Raw genomic sequence first — 21257 nt, forward strand, 5'->3', positions numbered from 1 at the left:
AACTGGCGTCGCAGGTTCGATTCCCGCCAGTTGCAAGAAAAAAAATTCAAGAAAGATTTTTTTTCTCAATTGGTCTGGGTGTTATGGTATATCTCCTCTTTCCAGCCTGCTGACAAGCCTCTAAATAAAGGCTTAGCGGGTTATTCCTTTATTAAAAAAAAAATGTGTTTCTTTTTATTTTTTTAAAAAGTTGAATTGACAAGTTTCGGTACACATTTTTTTCTTTATCGAGTTAAATAAACTAAAAGTAAAGATTATATTTGAAGCACTAACTTTGTCATAAAAGCATTATTTTTTAATAACTTATTTTGAAAACAGTGTAATAAGTGGTTAAAAACAAAGTTGTTTTATTTTAGTTATTTATTACTAAAAGTAAAATAATAATAGATTAGTAATAAATTAAAAGCGTAGAATTAAACACTCTAGTGAGTTTCTTAAGAGTGATTAATGTTGCAACAGAGATTGATAGCATTTTTGAAAAATTCCCATCGAAGGTTATGCACTTACAGGGCTTAAGACCTGTCATTGCCTGGTTTCAGTTTTTTTTATTTTATAATATTTATTATATGAACCGAATTATATGAACTTAAGCTCACATAATACTAGATACATTATCATCATTCCCTTTCCGCACCTGATGAGACATAGGGCACATCATTGGTATGCTGATTGCGGCGTATGTAGACAATTTCTTGTTATTTGAAGGTAATATGATTGGTCTTGCGTTTTGGGTGGCAGGCCGATACTATGAAGTATTCCAGACCCTAATAACACCCTTTGAAATAAATATTTAATGTTGGCAATCGAACCCGAGACCTCTTAAGTAGTATCCAAATGCGCTAACCAGGAGACGGACAAAAATTAAATAATATATATTTTTTAATAAACTTTTTTTTTGTTCATATGATTTATGCATATATTAAAATTTTATGTACGCATATTTGAACTACTATTAGAAAATAGAGATCAAGTTGTGGTAGCGCGGGGTTTGAACCTCGGAATTCTGATTTGTGAGGCTGCAACGCTAGCTATGGGACCACAACCGGGTTTGATTAATTTTTGGGCAAGGTAATGTGTAGGTACTTTACTTCTGAAGCGTAAGACCGATCCTCTTGTTTTTATGTAACAAAAAATGTTTAAGATTGTATCAGTGCAGTGCTTTATGTCCAATCAGGTGCAGGAAAAGGAGTTTAATATTAGTTTCAGTGAAGAACTGAATTTCAGTGCGTAAAAAATATCATATGTTTCCAATTTTAAAACACTTTGAAAATATGGTTATGTTTTTTAAAAAAGGAATGTTTTACGCATAAGAAATATAAAGAAATTAATGTACTTACTTACCCAAAGTGTAAGCCAAAAACAGGCTTAAAGAAGTCAGGGCCCATGCCCAACACGGCACATAATCGTCTGGCGAGTTACTGTCGCTATTGCCATAAAACCCATAGTCATACCAGGAGAATATCATAAAGTTCATCACAGTCAAAAGGAAGCCCGTGAATGTCAATACGTTTGCTGCTACCCATTTTGGACAAAACTGTAGATCAACACAATCATTATTTTTTAGTAAAATTTATATTTGAAGCATTAACTTTGGGGTTAATTTTTATTTAATTTAATTTATTTATACTTTTACAATGTCTGTACTCTTTTTTTTATACATAATAGTGTTCCGTCACTGGGGTGTCCCGTGCCGAGGGAAACATTTTACAAAAAGTAAAACATGCCTTAAATTAGTTATTTAACAAAGTTAACATAATAATTAAATAAAAACATAATTAATCTAATTAACCTAATTATAATTAACATAATAAGCAATATAAACTAAAATAATTATAAAAAACATAACCAATTTATATGGACCTGCAGACCAAATTTCATAAACAGTACACACATTTTTACCTATTTGGCTTGATCCATGCACTCATCGATCCGTGCGCAACCCACCTTAATTTTCCATTTCTTAATAGCAATTATATATTGTGAGTACTTATTAATTAAGGCTCTCAGTATCAAAGATGGCCGCCAATAAGATTCCATACATATTTTCGAGAAAATTCGAAAAAATATTTTTTATTTGATAATATTTGGTGCCATTAACACTTCGAACAATTAACCTCGAGGTTAACATAACAAGAAACGCTATTTTTATTAAGTATTAAATATGAAGTTATCCACTTTTGATACTATTTTTAGCGTTTGGCCATCTTTGATACTGAGGGCCTCAATTATTATAATTACAATAAAATAGCTTTGTTTTATTTAAATTTAATCTTAATTATAATGAAATAAAATTTAAATACTTATCTTTTAACCGATCGGTCCTTTCCTTTCCAATCCAAGCCTTTATTTATAAAACTGAATTTAAAAAAAAAACATGTTTAGAGGTTTTAAACTAATTTTGTCATAAGTTGTGGTTATTATTTATGCCTATTTCGTAAAAACAAACTTTAATGCTCTATTTTTGCAGATTTAAGTTTTGGTCTGTTGATTAAAAACGAACTGAGGACGAAACTGCGAACAATATATTATCATAACACAAATATAAGATAATATTGTGTTATGTTTGTTACATTTTACCACAAAAAACATTTGACTAATTCGACTATAAAAAAAAACAGGTACTTTTATCAGACAAACGCAAAAAAAAAAAACATAATCATCATCAAGTAGGTTTGAGGTCTTGGATTAGCATGGAAGGAACAGATTAACATTCTTTAAAAAAAATGCATACTGCAAATAAATCTTTATTTATGTTCCTTTTCTTTTCTTTTCATGGTCATGTCATACCATATTTATATGCTATAAACTTTTTAATAATTAAAAAAGGAATGGCCCACGCTCAGACGCTGAAGTCTTTGTGGGCATTTTTTCCAATTTATGTTATAGCCTAATTTTAAGATGTATTTTTCTAACGTGTAATTTTGTAATTATATTTCTATGTTAATAATATATGTATGGAAAAATAAACAATTTTTTTTTGTAATCAAGTAAAATTGATACAGTTTAATATTTTACTAAGGCTTATTAATAGAAAGTCAGGTAAAAAATTCGACTAACCTGGCAATACTAACAAAATGTTCGCCTTGTTTTATTTAACTGTCTGAGAAACGATAAATAATCGAATTCTTAAATAATTTATTTGTGAATTCGCTACTTACACATGAAATGTGATCCCACCCTATTCCCTTATATCCCAGCAGTATTTTGACACTTAAAAACGGCACAACACAGCGTGATTGAATTTAAATCGGCAGTTGCGTACTAAGCGACGTCTTCAGAGTAACTAATGGTCAAAACGTAAAAGTACTCATTTACGAGTAATTTTGTCGGCTTCAGTTTGATGTGCGTACGCGGTTTTTGGGCTATTATAATTCCATGTTGTGAAGCTTCAAAACCAGTCGAAAAATGGTTTAATTTGAATTATTTTTTAGTATTAAATATGACATGTATAGGTTTTATTGGATGTAGTAACAAAACATGCATAATCTAAATAGAATTTGTAAAAACGTAAATTTTTTTTTTTACTAAAAATGACTAGAAGACATTTTGTAATTTTATGAATCGAATGTGGAAAAAACAAAAGAACTAGATAAATTAATTTGAATTTGTTTAGTTTTTTGTTAAAAAATGGATACCATGGGTAGGCACCCGCTTGGAAATGATTAAGTTCTTAATCATAAGTTAATTAGGTTAGAAAGATACTATTTTTTAAAAAAGGTACTGGATACCTAAATCTCATAATGCACTTACTTGAACACACCAATTCCAAAATGGGTGCATAACATACACACTTAGGATAGATGTGTCTACTGAGTTATACTGAAAACAAAGAAAAATAAACATTAACATTAAAACGTTATTAATCATTCTACAATGTGCCCCCAAACATGTACGACAGTAAAACAGTCTAATGATATAAATTACCTTGGTATTATCCTAGATAGTAATATGAAATGGAAATTAAAAATAAATGCTATAGTAAAAAGTGTTAGAAGACTTATTTACATATTTGTTGGATTGATAAATATTCTCTCTCCAAAAAATATAAAAAAACTGTCAACTACGCAATTGTACAGTCTGTCTGCAGTGTGGAATCATAGGCCGGGGAGGAGCTTACAAGACAAATTTACGTCCACTTTTGACTGCCCAAAAAATCATCGCTAAAATTATATTGATAAAGCCTAGAACTTACCCTTCAAATTTATTTTTTAAAGAACGAGATATGCCCTCAATTGATGACATCTTGAAAAAAAAATTTGTTCTACAAACTTTCAAAGGAAAAAAAAAACTAACTAATTTACAAAATTCTAGAAACTCAGATTTCCAAACAATTTAACTTTACAATATATAATATATACAATACAACTGCAACTTTGAATCATCGTTCATATGTTGGGGGAAAAAAATCTTTTATAATTTACTATGGTCTTAATATTAATACAAAAAAGACTCAGATTATGTGCATCAAATCCTGTCCTGACCCTGATCAGCCTCTCTATAATATTGGACAGAGGATTGAGAAAGTTGACAGCTTTAAATACTTGGAAGTACACATAACTGAGGATGGAAGCACGCATAAAGAGCTCGCAACCCGCCATGGAATTGCTGGAGCAACTTTTAACATGATGCGTGTTGTCTGGAACTCTAGTCTATACTCGATCAAAACGAAATGCCGATAATTCAACTCTTGTATAATGCCAGTTCTCCTATATGGGTGCGAATTTTGGCACCTTATCAAAGCTCAAAACACCAAACTTCTGAGTATTGAGAGTAAGTGCTTGAGAAGAATATTAGGTATAAGGTGGTTCGATTTTATAACTAAAATTGAAGTCCGAGAACGGACGCAACAGCCTCCTATAATGATCGTCTTGAGGATGCGGCGAGGGACCTGACTTGGACACGTGCTGCGCATGCCTCAGGAGAACCTAAACCCAAGTTGCCTCTTCTTTAAGCCTGCGGGATCACGCCGTCCTGGAAGGCCGTCAATGGCGATCTTTGGACTTTATTCGGCGGTATTAAGGGGCGCTGGATTGACATGGGAAGAAGCGAGAGTGCTGGCTGGAGATAGTGTCTCCGGAAGCAACTGGTGATGTCCACATGCCCCACTTAAGAGCGGATGGGGAAAAGAAGAGGAAGAAATAAAAAAATACACATAAGACCCACCCTATCCTGAACTCCACAAATTAGAAAATTAGAATATATCTAAATTTAAGGACTTTATACTTATTTAGTCAATATTTTTTTCAGTAAAAAAAAAACGGAAGTGTTACTTTTAACGTCAGATAATTTTTTAATTCACAAAAATAAAATATTTACATACTTTTTCTTATTAACATATTACAACAGAGATGAAGAACATTTAAGAGAAGGTAATATAGAAGTCTAGGCATCTACAGGGCTTATGACCTGTCAATGGCTGGTTTAAATGGTTACACAGTTTGTAAAGTGGTTACACAGTGTGTAAAGTGGTTACACAGTGTGCCAAGTGGTTACACAGGGTGTAAAGTGGTTACACAGTGTGTAAAGTGGTTACACAGTGTGTAAAGTGGTTACGCAGTGTGTAAAGTGGTTACGCAGTGTGTAAAGTGGTTACACAGTGTGTAAAGTGGTTACACAGTGTGTAAAGTGGTTACACAGTGTGTAAAGTGGTTACACAGTGTGTAAAGTGGTTACACAGTGTGTAAAGTGGTTACACAGTGTGTAAAGTGGCCACTTAAACCAGCCATTGACAGGTCATAAGCCCTGTAGATGCCTAGACTTCTATATTACCTTCTCTTAAATGTTCTTCATCTCTGTTGTAATATGTTGATATGAACAGCTCCCTAGTTGAATCCAGTCCTTGTCTACAAAAATTTGGACAAACTCAAAATATTATTACTTTTTATTATTTCTCAATAGGAAAATATCACACACTACGAATAGCGATAAAAATGTGAAATGGATTTGGAAAATATAACTGCATTTTCAAAATCAATATAAAAACTGTGGAGAAATGTTTTCATGCACAGTTTTAAAAATGAAATTGTTTAAAAAATTTACAAAAACGCGACATGTTTGGCCTTTGCAATTGTCAAGATTCGTGACTATGTTCTATTTAAGTTTAAACGGTCATACAGTTCAAAATATAATTAAATCGTGACGTATAACGAGAGTGGCCAATGCAATGTATAATTTCGGGGGAATTGGAAATGATAAATTAAAAAATATTTTTAAAATTACTAATAAGTATAAAAATTTCATTTTTTCTCGACAGTATTTCATAGACCCTTATTAATTTAAAATTGCAATAAAAAACGTGATATTTGCAAGGGAAACTACCTAAAACCAATAAAATTATTCAATTAATTAACTTATAAACCATATTGATAAGAAACTCATTGATCGATAAAATATTTTAACAGCTTTTTATTCTATGCACATTAAAAATCTTGTTTTCAACTATGAGAGAAATTCGGGTACCGGGGATTTTGTATTATTTTATAAGACAATGCTCTGGATATCCGGCTAAGGGGCTTGTCGGATATCCGGTATCCGGCCAAACCACTATCCGTTTTACCACTACTAGATACTCTGAAGTTGGAGTGCCAATGCAGTGCCCTGTGCACCACTAGGTGCTGATAGGGAAAGGATGAAGATTTGCTATTGATCCTTTATTTGTGTTTACAGATGATATTGTGCTGCACTTAGTTGACCAATAAATAACCGGTTTTTAAAATTATAAATATATATTTTTTAAACTGCCCATTATAATATTATACATTATAAAGTCTGAAAAATACATAAAACTTTAAAAAATATTACCTTGTATGTTTCGAATCCTGCCAATTTTTCTTTTGACAAATATCCGGTATCCATTGTGGAGATTCATGAACAAATAGCTAGAATCTGAAAAAAGAGAAACAAAGAAGATTTAATAAATATAAGTGGCTAGCGGACCCTACAGACTTTGTCCTGCCCGAACGTTGGCTTGCCTGCTATTAGCTTGGAAAAATACTTTTCATTGATAAGTAGGTACCTAGGTACTTGTTTACGATTGTATCCCAAAAATTAAAATTATTACTATTCAAATATTAAATTTAAGTAGGTAACTAGGTAGGTACTTTTTTTATGGTTGAGTTCCAAAAAATAAAATAAACATTTTTTAAATACAGAATAGTTTTTGCAAATGTCAAACTCTGCTATTCTAACAAAAGAGGCGCGCTTTATTTAGGATTGCGATTTTCAAAAATGCATTAAATGTCAGTTAAACATTCAAATTCAAACTTTTTTATACGAAATAAAAAATATCTTCCCAATATTTTAGTATACGCATTCTTGTTGAATGCAACCCTGGAAGGTCGATGAATAAAACATTTATGCTCCTAACTTTTTTTTAAAGATTAAATTGAAGATTTAAATACCCACAAACACGCGCAATGCAAAGATCTACATCTCGCTGAAAACCGCACGTAAATCGGTTAAGGCGTTTAGAAGGAGTTCAGTGACAACACACGTACATAAGAATTACATATATTAAGATTATGCAAAATAAAAACTGTCTCCTAAGAAATTCTGAAATGGATTAATTTTTTGAGGTCAAATTAGTGTTCGCCAGAGTCCATTATTTTCGTTATTAGAAATATTGTCTAGACAAGTAGTTCATAAACAACACGCGGCAAAAATATCCATAAAATTAAAATAATTTAAATTTTAAAATTAAATTTTTGTAATTTCAAAAAACTAAATTGTTAAGTGTCCTCGGCTCGGGAAACCCCAGTGAGGTCACATTATTTTTATTATTAATTATAGTTTGTAAGCGAAAAATAGGAATAAATAAATAAAAACACCATCATTGGCGTTATCAAAATCGATTTATTTGAATTTTTCGAAAAACTATTTTCGTCAATACACAACTTACAATTTATCTTGCAAATACTCACGAGCATCATAAAAATAATATTATATTCTAGGCCATAACTGTTTGGTTTTCCAATAGAAGATAATCACATAAAAGCATAAAAAAGGATCTAAATATTTTATCTGTTTGGTCCGATAAAAGTTTCTCGTTACTTTGATGTTAGCGAAATGGGGCAGAGTGAGCGAGCCGTGTGCTAATTTCCATTTTAGAACACAATAAACAACAAGTTTTAGAGGAACTGGTACATTATTATTGAATGGGCACAAGGCACAAGTTACGTTACTCTTTACCCCCTTTACTTCCTCCTCTCTTCATAGTACAGTGTAGATATTTAGTTATTTTCATTTCGTAAAAATAAACATGTTTAGCAATATTTTGTATAACAATGAAATTATTATAATATACCTACAAGATGTTCATATGCCGACGGTTAACAAGCCTTATATGTAACAAAAATGATTAATATGCGTTGGAATTGGAGGACCAATTTAGTGCTCCATGCACCACTGGGTGTAGAGATGGAAATAATTAAGATATAATATTGTTCTATGACATTAAATTAAAAGATTTCGTAAGTTTGTTCTCGTAGTGAATAATAATGATACCATAAATACTACTGCAAATCGCACATTGTATGATACACTAGTCTGCAGCATACTAGAATACTGTTCCATCATTTGGGAGCCTTCTGAATTAAACCACACCCTTGAAATAGAAAAGGTTCTAAAGCAATTTTTGCGATACTTATATATAAAGAAAATAATAATTATACATTCTTGTATCCATCATTATTTCTAGCAGGGATGCTGGATTATAACACCCTTGAATCTCGTCATCAAAAATTTTTTGGGAAACATTTCTACAAGCTGATTTTTCTATGGATATATATAATCCAAATATACTGTAAGAGATTAGTTTGTATGTTCCCAATATAATTATTAGAGCGAGATTTCATGCACTTTTTTACACACCCAGAAGCCGTACAAATTAATGCAAGTCAGAATTCACCCATTAATAGGGCAATTCGCTTGATAAATACGGCTTCTGCGGATAATATGCCCTTTAATTTATTTAAAAATAAATGAAGACTCATTTTTTCTGGCTCCGATACGATCCCACTTACTATTTAATGATGCTCACACTTACACACACTGAACACTTACTCCTACACTGATACACATAAACACACATCTACACTTACTCTCGTACAAATACACATAAACACACCCTTTTGTTGTAACACAATTTAATAATATATATGATTCTTATTTAGAAACTTTGCTGGTCTTTCTTTAAACTGTATTTTTAAAATGTTACTATATCATTGTCGACTGTTTGTTTCTTTAAAATAATATGAATATATTTTTCTGTACATATCGGGAGTTAAGCAGCTATTTTCTTTATATTCCTTAACTTCAAACTTATATTTACAGTCTGCATCACGTAATAACAGCCCATGAAGTAATGCAGACTACAATTTGTCAAACAAATAAATAAATAAAGCACATTTCCAGTGTAAACACTGTGATTGGTACATCTTCCAATGAGGAACATCAGTGTTTTTTGAAATAAATAAATAAAAACAATATTTATCGTTTTAATATCGCTACGATTTTTAAGTTTCAAAATTTTGAAATTACACCGCTCGTGACGTCGCGAATTCAATTCGGCGAGTTTTCCTGACATTTAAAATGAGAAACTCGTACCGGTCGAAACACGTTAAACGTTGAAAAACATGGCTACCCGGAAACCGGAAATCTGTCACAACACATAACAACGCTATAACTGATTGGTTATTGTTCACCTAAACCTGGAACGACTCAAAGTAGTTCATTTTTATTATTTTTTTCATACAAGACAACATTTGTTATATTCGATTTTCCGTAGCACTGAACTTCGGCATTCAATGTTCTTTGCATATTAGGCGTGAATATGAGCATGGTTATCATTAGCATACTCTATTATTGTATTATAAAAATATTTTTAGAGGTTATGTCACCCACATTATTTTTAAATGTTGTGTACTCAGTTGTTTGATTAATATTTAAATTAGTACATAACGGCTGTTTAAAATAGTGTCACATTAAATTATAAACAAAAAAAAGTCTGTATGGGATTCTTAGATCACAATATCAGTCTGAAAATGTAGTGAGATAATCAATCCGCAAGTTTTAGATAATTCTGAAATAATACTACAATGTTTAAATAAAGCTCGTCTTTATTTTTGTAAGTTGGAAAGAAATGAAGCCTCACATTTCTCCATTTCAAAAGTAAGAGTATAATAATTTTGCGTAACGAGAAAAAATTCGCGTCTCTTTGTCCCTAAAATACGCACCCTAATTACGTAATTTAAAATGATTAAAAGAAATCTACCCGTAAAAAACTAAATAAATTTTCATTTAATGCACTCAAAACATTAGGGTAATTCCTTACCCCTAATTCCTTACCCCCCAACGTGAAGAGCTTTTCCCGGGAAATATAAAGTGTACTCACTTAAAAAGGATTATATTACGTAGAAAAAAGCATGATGAAAATATGTGACAAAAAATCATATTTATTTCATGTTTACGAAAGTTTTCACGTAAACGTTTTGTTTTTCAATAAATTCAATAGTTTTTTATTGTTATGTCAAAATACTTCTTTAAAAACATGCATGCTTTTAAAAGCATGCTCAAAATATTGTGAATTAAAATAGTTAGCCCAAAATTAAGTATTTCTGACGGTATATAATAATATGTCAATCGAAGCTAAACTGGCAGTGCACAACAACACTTATGTATGGAAGTGAAACATGGAACTGGCAGAGGAAGGATGAAAGCCGAGTGAACGCGGTTGAAATGCGATCTCTTAGACGAATGGGAAATCAATGTATGACAGGGTGATGAAATCAGGCGAGAGTGTAAATCTGAGACAAGTATAATTGATAAGATTAAGAAAGGGTCACTGAGATGGTTTGGTCACGTAGAACGAATGGACGACGAGAGAATGGTAAAACAAGTATATATGGCAAAAATGAACGGCAACGTTAGACGAGGACGACCAGGGAAGACGTGGCATGATCAGATAAACCAAAATCTTAAGTCTGGTCATGTCAAAAGCAGACAGAACCGAAGGGCATGTATGACAAGATGTATGAATGTGGAAGAGGCTAGGATTGTATGCCAGGATAGACGTGTGTGGCGGTCAATTCTCTCTGCCTACCCCTACGGGGAAATGGCGTGATGGTAGTAGTGGTAGTAGTAGGTTTTGCCGAAAACTCCTTGGGAGTATTAATTACATTTTGTGTTGTATGTTCGTTAAAAATAATGAAAAAATATTTTAAGGCGTTTTAAATGTTTTTTTTAAACCTGCTAAGCTTTTATAGAGGCTTGTCAGCAGGTGGAAAAGAGACGACGTGGAAAGAAATTTTTAAAAATTCATCACAACATCAAAACCAATTGAGAAAAAATCTTTCTTGGATTTTTTCTTGAAACTTCTTAGGACCAGATGCACCACAAAAAATGAGTTTTAAGTTTTTCAATAAAAATTGTAGCATTTTTGTCAAAATCGATAAAATGGGTTGTTAATATTTTTTTTCAAACACATTTGTCTTTTTTGACAAGAACGCAACAACGGGTCTTTTAACGTTTTTCAAACTATCATTTTTAAATAAGGAAGAAAAAAAAACGATTTTACCGGTATTATTATTATTTTTCCGTGAGACATCAGATAAAGTTTCTAAAATGGTTTACAATACGCATATTTTAAATTATCCGAAAAAGACACGTTTCGCGCTCTGTGGGACAAATGACACGTATTACGTTAAAACGCCATACTTAAACGCAATGTTTATTAGAAGCGCACTCGGCGGGCATGACGTGTGACGTCAAAGTGATGCCAACTGCGAGCAATTTTGTATGTGCTCGTTTTTATAATGAAAATAGGGAAATATCACATACTACGAATATCGATTAAAATACAAGAAATGGGTATAGAATAATTAATTGTACTTTCAAATCAATATGGATATTATAGAGAAATATTTTCATACATAAATGTAAAAAAGAAATTCAATAAAAATACGTTCATAGAAAAACGCGACGTGTTTGGCCATGGTTGTTGTGACGTCAAGATTTGTGATAGTATTCGAAACAAAATTCAATGGAGAGGAACAAACAAACATGAATCGTGACGTATTAGGGGCGTGGCCGAAGGAATTACCGTTTTTGCGGGAATTCAAAATTATTAATTAAAAAAAAAAATAATTAGCAAAAAATTTGTATTTTACTGGATAGTATTTCATAGACCTTTATTACTTTAAAAAATGTAAAAAAATGTCTATTATAAATGAAAACTTATACATTGATAGATATACAGGGTGTTTATTAAACCCCGTCACATCCGAAACCACGATGATCAGCATATGAGCAAGAAGACATTTTGGCAAATTAAAATAAATTTTTAGAACGAATACAATTAAAAAAAAAAAAACAAAAAAAGCAAATGGTTGCTTACTTCTGCAGGGGAGAAACGAGGAGGGGGAGGTGGGAGTCTGATACACCGCTGATCACGTGGCCATGCCCCTCTCGCTTCTCCCCCGCAGAAGTAAGCAACCATTTGTTTTTTTAAATATTTTATTTAAAAATAAATATTGGTTCTTAATATTTTTTTTAATATGCTAATATGTCTTCTTGCCAATACTGCTCTTCGTGATTTCGGATGTGACGGGGTTTAAAGAACACCCTGGCATGGTAAAAAACTGATATAAATATTAAATGCATTTTTCAATACAATTGGCGATTTGTGAAAAAAACTCCCTTGAATTTTTTTTTTGGTGCAACTGGGTCTAAGCGGTTACACAATTTCATGGTATGCATTGGCAGCTTGCATTGTAGTCATTTTCACCTCACATGGTAATCTATTTTCGAATCAACTTACTCGTCAAAATAATGAATAGAGAAAATTAGTGGATCTGGATTGTAGACATTGTTGAATCGTGTTGCATACTATTATGTATTGTGCATTTCAGGAAATGAATTGATAATCTTGTTGAATAACCTGACATAATGGTTCCGATTCGCTTCAAGACTCCTAACTTTGTTTCACTCAAATAGTTTCTAATAAATATTGTTCAACAATACTTAATATTACAGACGTTACGTTGATTTATTTTGATCCATTTATGTTTTAAGCATAATTTGTAAAGGTAATCGAATGTGGAAGATTTTTGCGATCGAATAATAGTAATTTAATTTTTATGGCGCCTTTTATTTTATTAATATAACATATAAAGTACATGTTATACTCCCAGGAGTTATTAAAAAAAACTCATTTGGGACCGTACATAAAAAGAAAACATTTTTGTGACAATACATAATATCATACACAGTTAATACATCTGAAATAGTAAGAAAACATAATATAAGAAAGATAAAATAAAGCACTTTACACCATCTATATAAATAACATTAATAACTATCACTATAAAAAAAATCAAGTATAATTTTTTAATTGTGACACTTTTGAATTTGCTATTCGATTTTTCGTGTTTTAGCTCATCGAGCAGTTATTAATTATTGAGTTCGGAGTGGTCAGTATTTTCCAGAGACCTTTTGACAAACTTCGTTGAGCGAAACTTGGATACATGAAGATTCCCTGAGTAACGCGGATTGTAGTTGTGAATATCATGACCAAATGTGTATTTTAAATTTGTGTGAGCAGAAAAGTTTATGATATTCAAAATAGTATTGGTTATGTCATGCAGTGGCAACACATTAAAAGGAAGTATTTTTGTCTGTCGGTAGATATCATTCACATAGGGATCCCATTTCAGTCCAAGAATGACAGTAACTTATTGTGTTTGTACTATTTTAAGAGTAAATAAAAAATAAAATTTAAAAAAAGAGCTCCGTTCTGAAAAACTTGTATTTCAGAGATCTGTTTTTTGCTGGCGAAACCCCATTTACACGATAGATAGGATAGGTGGGAATGTATCATAGCGTAGTAGACAGCAAAAAAAACGGAATGAGGAAGCAAGCCACGAAGTCTATGCAATACGCCAGTTACGGGTGCTATTTTTGATTTTACATGCTCAAATTGATAGATCCATGAAAGTTTGGAGACAATAAATAGTCCTAAGTATTAAGATACATAGGTCTTTTCAATATAGCCAGTTCCGAGAGAAATATTGATAGTTAAGTCCTGTTTGTTCCCAAAAATCATAAACGATGTTTCCTTAACATTCAGTCTTAATTGGTTTAATTTATATATTGACTATCTGTCTCCATTATGTTTTCGAGTTGTTTCAGGTTACGATTATGGTAGAAACACAATTTCGACTATATTAAAATATGTCGTAAATGTATTTTTTAACTATTCTTTGGATAATTTAAGTACAAAATTTTCTACAAGCAAAATATGGTTGCCACGCGATATTAATAATTACATGTTTTATAATATTTTTTACTGTTACAACTTATGACGTACGAAACCTGTCTAAAAAAATAGTTTAAGAATATCTCACACTTTCCTCAACAATCAACATCAAAAGCGTAATAATATTCGACTAAAGAGATAGCTGGTAATTATTCCATAAGCCACAAAATAACTTAAGTACCTATACCAAAGTTAAAATCGTGATTTCAACTTTTTTGAAGAGGCGATAAAATTTATTATAAAAAGAATACCTTATGTAAATTAGTTTACCAATAATAATAGTATTACATATGCACAAACACAGCGGCGCACCCAGAAAAGCTCGTTTTCAAATTATTACAAAGAAGTTGAGGCATATTATTTTGAACACCGGTCTTTTTTCAGTCTAGCAATTGCTCCGTAGCAAAATTTAAGATCCACTTTCAGAGTATCACTTAACTCTCCCTTCCCGGTGATGTGTAGCTAGTACACATTGCATATAATAACTTGAATATCCTCATAAATATAATAAATTATGGATTGAGATTTTCGGTATTCCTTTGTTATACATTTACGTATCGGTAAAAATGATTTTTTAATTAAATAATTAATGCTTATTGCGAACATAAAAATCGTTTTTTTTTAAATTGGAGATATCACCAATACAATAGAAAGTTTACCAATGCGTCGCATGTTGCGTTCGTAGTAAGAAGAAATCCTAATATATAATTATCTTGCACACTCTTTACGTCTCACTCTCGATAATACGGGTATATTTGGGAGCGAGAGAGACTTGTACTTATCTTAGACGCCCGTTAGCTGCGTTAGTCGCTTCCCGGCTTTCGTTGGGGGCGGTTCTTTTGCGCGCACTGAGAGCATGAATTGATGTTTTTTTTCATGTTTTTAGCAATTATATTAAAAATATTATCACTTTTGACTTCAACTATAAATAATTGATGCAATTGCCGATGAATCTTACACTTTTACGATTAAAAATCTCTATTTTTTTGCATGTGTAGTGACTACACACCACCGTAACGCGCGGATGTTTTTAGGACAATAAGGGAAAAGTTAAGTCACTTCAGAAAAGTTAAGTCACCTCCAAAACTACCCCCCTGAGTGCGCCACTGGACCAACATACTAAGTTTAATAGAAACATCTGTAATTACGAGAATTAAATTAGTATTTTCCTTGTATATTATGTAAAGTTGGATTCGTACATTTATATTATTATATTTAAAAAAAGGTTTGTTTGACCTCCAAATACGTCTTAGGTTTTGATTGACAACATTATCATTCGTATTTTTTACAAGTATATTATAAATAGTATCAAATTGACATAATAAATATTTTCATGTGTTTGTATGAATAATTTGGTCTCCTAGTCTTGCTATAACTATTGACTCGAACCTAAATGGTGTATAGGGCAGCGAATCGGTACACCAAATACTAGCGGTAATTTGTAAAAGATCTTAGAGGAAAAAACACATAATTTTTTTTTGTAAGTCGATAGTGTCTGGGTTCGCATTACAAAAGGAATCAATTTTATTTATAAAGCACAATTTTCATTCCATCTGTTCAATGTACTTCATAGTCCTAACGCTCCTATATACATCCATGGAAAATTTTAACGCTTATCAGTTCATGGTTTACCTCTTTGTTCTAATTCTCAAAGCACTCTCTTAATACACCTCCACAATGAGGAACTTCAGCCCTACGGGAAATTGGATTCAAAAAATGTTTTCTTACGCGGGGTAAAAATAAGAGCATTTAATTGTACGGCAAAGTTTCTTGAAAATGTACAGAAAAAATAATAATAAATATTTTGATAAAAACGCACTACTTCATGTGAATCAACCTATAATCTAAGAGCTATGGAAGATTTCCGGTATGCTTGTCGCTTCTGGACCAATGGGAAGAACTGAATGAGAATAAGCGGAAATGAACCTCTGACGTTACACGCGGAGTTATTTCAGAAATACAAAACTTTGAAAAATCGTAGCGCCGATAATGCGATATATAAAAATTTAAAAAAAAATAATTGACTTAGTTTAACAGTCTATTAAAAAATTTATTTTTTTTAAAAACCACTGAACTTCCTCATTCCTCTTTCTTCTCTGACTCATATAGTGTCCATGCGGCTCGACTGTGGAATCATCTCTCATCCACCATCAAAGATGTTACTACAGTATCTCTGTTTAAATAACTTCTGAAGAAACATCTCCTTTCTCTTCCTCAATCTCTCTTCCTATCCTCTTTCCTCTTTTTCCCATTTCCCATTGAGTAATAGTATTGATTTAAGCTAATTTATATGCAAATACAGTTATTTCTATTTTTATATATCTTTAGCTTTTTTATTTTCTATTGAATATGTTTTGTAACTTGAATTATAATAATGAAACTTTTATTTTATTGGTTGGTTAAAAAAATTGCCATTTGGCAATAAGCTCGCCAATGTACAATCAACATTATGTAAAAAAAGTTGAATAAAGAAAAATAGACTATGCTTACAATTTTTTTTCAATAATAATAAGACATATACGATCATCATATTATGATGTAGTGTGCTATGCATAACCGCGTGCGAGTTTATATTTTATATTCATAAATTTGAAATATTTTTTAAAATTTATTTTTCATTATTAATAAAACATATAATACAAAAAGTACATATTATACTCCCAGAAGTAATTAAAGAAACTCATTTGGGACAGTACATAAAAAAAAAACATTTTTGTGACAATACATAATACCTTACATAGTTAATACATCCGAAGTAGTAAGAAAACATTATTGTATAAATTACATTAATAACTATCACTATCAAAAAGGTTTAAGTAATATTTTTTAATTGCGACGCTTCTGGATTTTTTATTCGATTTTTCGTGTTTTAGCTCATCGGGCAGTTTATTACATTCGGAATGGCCAATATTTTTCAAAGATCTACTGCCGAACTTAGACACATGAATATCCTGAGTAACACGTATTGTAATTGTGAATATCATGACCAAATGTGTATTTTTAATTTGTGTGAGCAGAAAAGTTTATAATATTCAAAATAGTATTGGTTATGTCATGCAGTGACGGAAGGAAGTATCTTTGTTTGTCCGTAGATATCCTTGACACGGGAATCCCACTTAAGTCCAAGAATATTTCTTAGAGCTCTGTTATGAAGAACTTGTAGTTCTGAGATCTGATTTTTGCTGGCAAACCCCCATATACATGATAGATATGATGGTGGGAATGAATCATAGCGTAGTAGACGGCAAATAAAACGGAATGAGGAAGCAAGTCTCGAAGTCTATGCAATACGCCAGTTACGGGTGCTATTTTTGATTTTACATGCTCAAATTGGTAGCACTATGAAAGTTTGGAGTCAATAAATAGTCCCAAGTATTAAGCTACATTGGTCTTTTCAATATAGCCAGTTCCGAGAGAAATATTGATATTTAAGTCCTGTTCGTACCCAAAAATCATATAACATGTTTTTTTAACATTTAAACTTAATTTATTGAATCTCATCCAGTCAGCCAGACTATTGAAATCTGTCTCCATTATGTTTTCGAGTTCTTTCAATTGATTCGTCTATATTCGATGAATAATTGGCATTCGATATACGTAGGAGCCAAATATTTTTACTGATTGATGTAATACGCTATGCAAATTACAATTTATTCAACCTAGTTTCGTGGGAATTTATTGAGCGGTAATGTTATTGTTCAACAATAATGTATGGGTGAATAATCGAGAAAGAACATGAATGTTAATTTATGAAAAACTTTCTAATAATCAAGTGCTTAACTATCCAGAAAATAATTTTTAATAATGTTTATTGATAAAAGGATCACAGATTATTTGCTATTCTTCTTGAAAAAAATTATAAAAAAACAGCAAAAATTTGGCAAATCCCCATGCAAATATTCTAAGACTATCTCTGGATAGTAAAAAAACAAAAATCCATAGAAACGTTTGATGATACAAAAAGATAATTAAACATCTTACAAAAGAAAAATATGTATGCATTACGATGCACAGTAAATTAAAATAGTTAAAAACCGAAAAGGACAAACTTTATGGCCCATTTCACACCAATCAATGTAAAAATCCACACGGCATGATAAGGGTGGATTGATATTTAAAGTATTCTTATATTTTCTATCTAATCTTTAAAAAAAAGTTAGGAGCGTAAATGGTTTATTTATCGACCTACCAGGGTTGCATTCGACGAGAATGCACATACTAAAAAATTGGACAGATGTTATTTTTTTGCAAAAAAAAGTTTGTATTTGAATGTTTACTAACAGCTTTCGTTTTATGTGGATCTCAGATCTCAGATCTCCTTAAATTCCTTATAATTTCTACAGATTTATTTCTTTTTACTGGATTTTTGGCAAAAATATTAACTGACATTTAATACATTTTTGAAAATTGCATTCCTAAATAAAGTGCACCGCTGTTAGAAGAGCAGAGTTTGACATTTGCAAAAACAATTCTATATTTCAAAAACGTTTATGTTATGTTTTGGAATTCAACCATGAAAAAGTACCAAGGTACCTATTTAAATTCTTGGCCCCCTGAGACTGTTTCCTGATCCCAAAAGAGGACTACGAAAGCACGACGTTTCGCGACCATAGATGAGATAAAGACTGAACTGTGGGAGGATTGGAAAAAAACGCTAGGATAAGTGTATTAATTTAAAAATGATTTCTTTGAAGGGGGCAATATTAATGATGAGGAATATATAAAGATTTTTCAAGTGTACACAAATTCCGTGTATTTTTTATCAAATTAAGTAAAGGTACTGCACTAAATACATATTTTTTTCAACATAGGTATGAAAATCGCAGGCACATAAAATATATGTTATTGTAATAGTTATAAAACTTGTCATTAATAACAAAAGATTAAGTGTGTATTTACAATGATTAGGAACACGCAACAGACGTTTTATTATCTCAATAACGGATATAATTGGAGGATAGAACGTCATTCATGGGAACATTCCTATATATCCGAAGCCAGTGGACATATGTACATCATTAACACAATCATTAATATTATTCTCATAAGGCTGATTAAAGTGTTGTGCAATTTATGCACTCTTACGGTGGTATTTGAATAATTGGGCAATAATAATTTTGTATTCGAGATTGACAGATATTTTAGCGAAAGATGAAGGAACTCTTCGGGCCATACTTGTAAATCTGGTATAAAGTTAAGCCAAGGCATAAAGGATGGTAAAACCATCCTTATTAAAGGCGCATTCATAAAAATATAATGAATATTTAGCTTGGCTGTTAAGGTAAATATATAAAAAGTACTTAATAGAACAAAAAAGGTGATAATTTTTTTGTATTTATTTTGATTTGAAATAAAGAAGAAATATTAGCGTTCTTATAATTTACCCAAATATTTCAATTTTGATGGCCTTTTTCAACGAGTTGTAAGTAACCCACTATTAGAAAATGGGAATCAAGTTGGGGTAGATTGGGGTTCGAACCTCGGACCTCTGATCCGTGAGTCCGCAACACGGGACCAAAACCAGATTTAAACATTTTTTAAATATTGAACTCATTTTTATCTAGTATATTTTTTTAATATAAAAATTCAACAAAAAAGTAGGATAGCACATTTTTACAGAACCCCTTAAAACAACATTTGGAATACTTATATCGCAGAAATGTTTTTAACAATGTAGCTTCCAAAAAAAAGCAAAATTAACAATATCGGGTTGTGGTCGCGTAGCTAGTGTCTAGGACTCACGGCTCAAAGGTCCGTGGTTCGGATTCCAATTTGATCTCGTTTTCAAATAGTGAGTTATTTACAACTTGTTGAAAATGGCACTCAAAATTAAATATTTGGGTAAATAATACGAACGCAAATATTCATTTTTATAAAAAAAAGTTGAGTTAAAAAATAAATAAAATTGAAATCAAAGCTTGACGTTTTTAACCAGACGTTAAAAACACTTTAGGATTTACTTCCAATATGAATCCCCAAATTACAAAAAGTTAGTTTGCGTTTGTAAAAAACAAAACTTGTCGGCAATTTTGGAAAAAAAGCGTATTTTGCGGGGTTAACACATTTGGAATGTTGTTATCATGTTAGCCACGTATTGACCTTAATTCGCAACAATACGTTAAGCATCTTAAAACAGTGATACATTGTTTTTAGTCCAGTTGCATTGTTTTTGGTTAACACGTCGAGGTATTACAGAGAATTTTTAAGTTTGAATTCATCAAACTTTTTTTTTAAATTTCATTTCTGGATAATGATTCTGCCACTAATGGTTTTTTTCGGCTTTCTGTCAAGAAGAGTTGATCAATTTGACGAAATACTTTTACTTATAGTTTTACAAGCCTATTTATAAGTTTGCATTTTTTTAACCACAAAAACATATTACACCGTCCCTCTCCGGACGACGAACTCTCTTTTATTTGGTATTTTATTTGTTAACTTTGACTAGGTCCATACGGGCTCTTACAATAATTTGTTTTGATAGATTAATATGTGTTATCCGCCGCAAAGTTTGGACCAATCAAGCGAAAGGACGTCATGGTATGCTACTCTTAGTCATATTATTTACTTATTTACATTAATATGTTATTTTGCGAGTATTTACTGTGAGATAAAGTAAGTAAAACTAAGATATGATTTATTGAGAAGAGAAAAACATTAAAAAGCAAATACTTGTCTATTTTGGGCACGTCCAAAATATTGTTTATCATAAGTCACTAAAAATATTACAGTAATTACAGTAGAACTCCGTCCATCCGAACTACAACCATCAGGATTGCCAAATATCAGGAAATAAAAAACAAAGGAGAAGTTTGTAGGCAATTAAAATTTAATTGTGCAATTAACTTCGCTAGATATATTTAAGTAATATGTATCTTTTATGGGTGATATTCGTTCCAAAGTTTCGGCTACCATTGCAGGGGCCATCTTCAAGGTAAACTGTGTGTTT

General features: G+C 31.4%; 1 protein-coding gene across 5 annotated transcripts in view; it reads right to left on the bottom strand.

Annotated features, from left to right (window-relative positions):
- Positions 1 to 21257, bottom strand: part of LOC148275932 (ethanolaminephosphotransferase 1) — a 45280-nt gene that overhangs the window by 8195 nt on the left and 15828 nt on the right. For 4 of the 5 annotated variants that reach the window (XM_088235008.1, XM_088235009.1, XM_088235007.1 and 1 more), the window contains exons 2-4: positions 6802 to 6885; positions 3751 to 3819; positions 1342 to 1534 (exon numbers count right to left, since the gene is read on the bottom strand). In XM_088235008.1, coding sequence (XP_088091134.1) covers positions 1342 to 1534; positions 3751 to 3819; positions 6802 to 6855 — 316 coding nt within the window. In that variant the 5' untranslated portion in view covers positions 6856 to 6885. Of the gene's footprint in view, positions 1 to 1337; positions 1535 to 3750; positions 3820 to 6801; positions 6886 to 21257 lie in introns of those variants that run through there. The other variant, XM_088235010.1, reaches the window with a different exon arrangement.

The sequence above is a fragment of the Micrasema longulum genome, unplaced genomic scaffold (assembly GCF_059751315.1).
Source record: "Micrasema longulum isolate JH-2025_06_02 unplaced genomic scaffold, ASM5975131v1 h1tg001317l, whole genome shotgun sequence".
NCBI lineage: Eukaryota > Metazoa > Arthropoda > Insecta > Trichoptera > Brachycentridae > Micrasema > Micrasema longulum.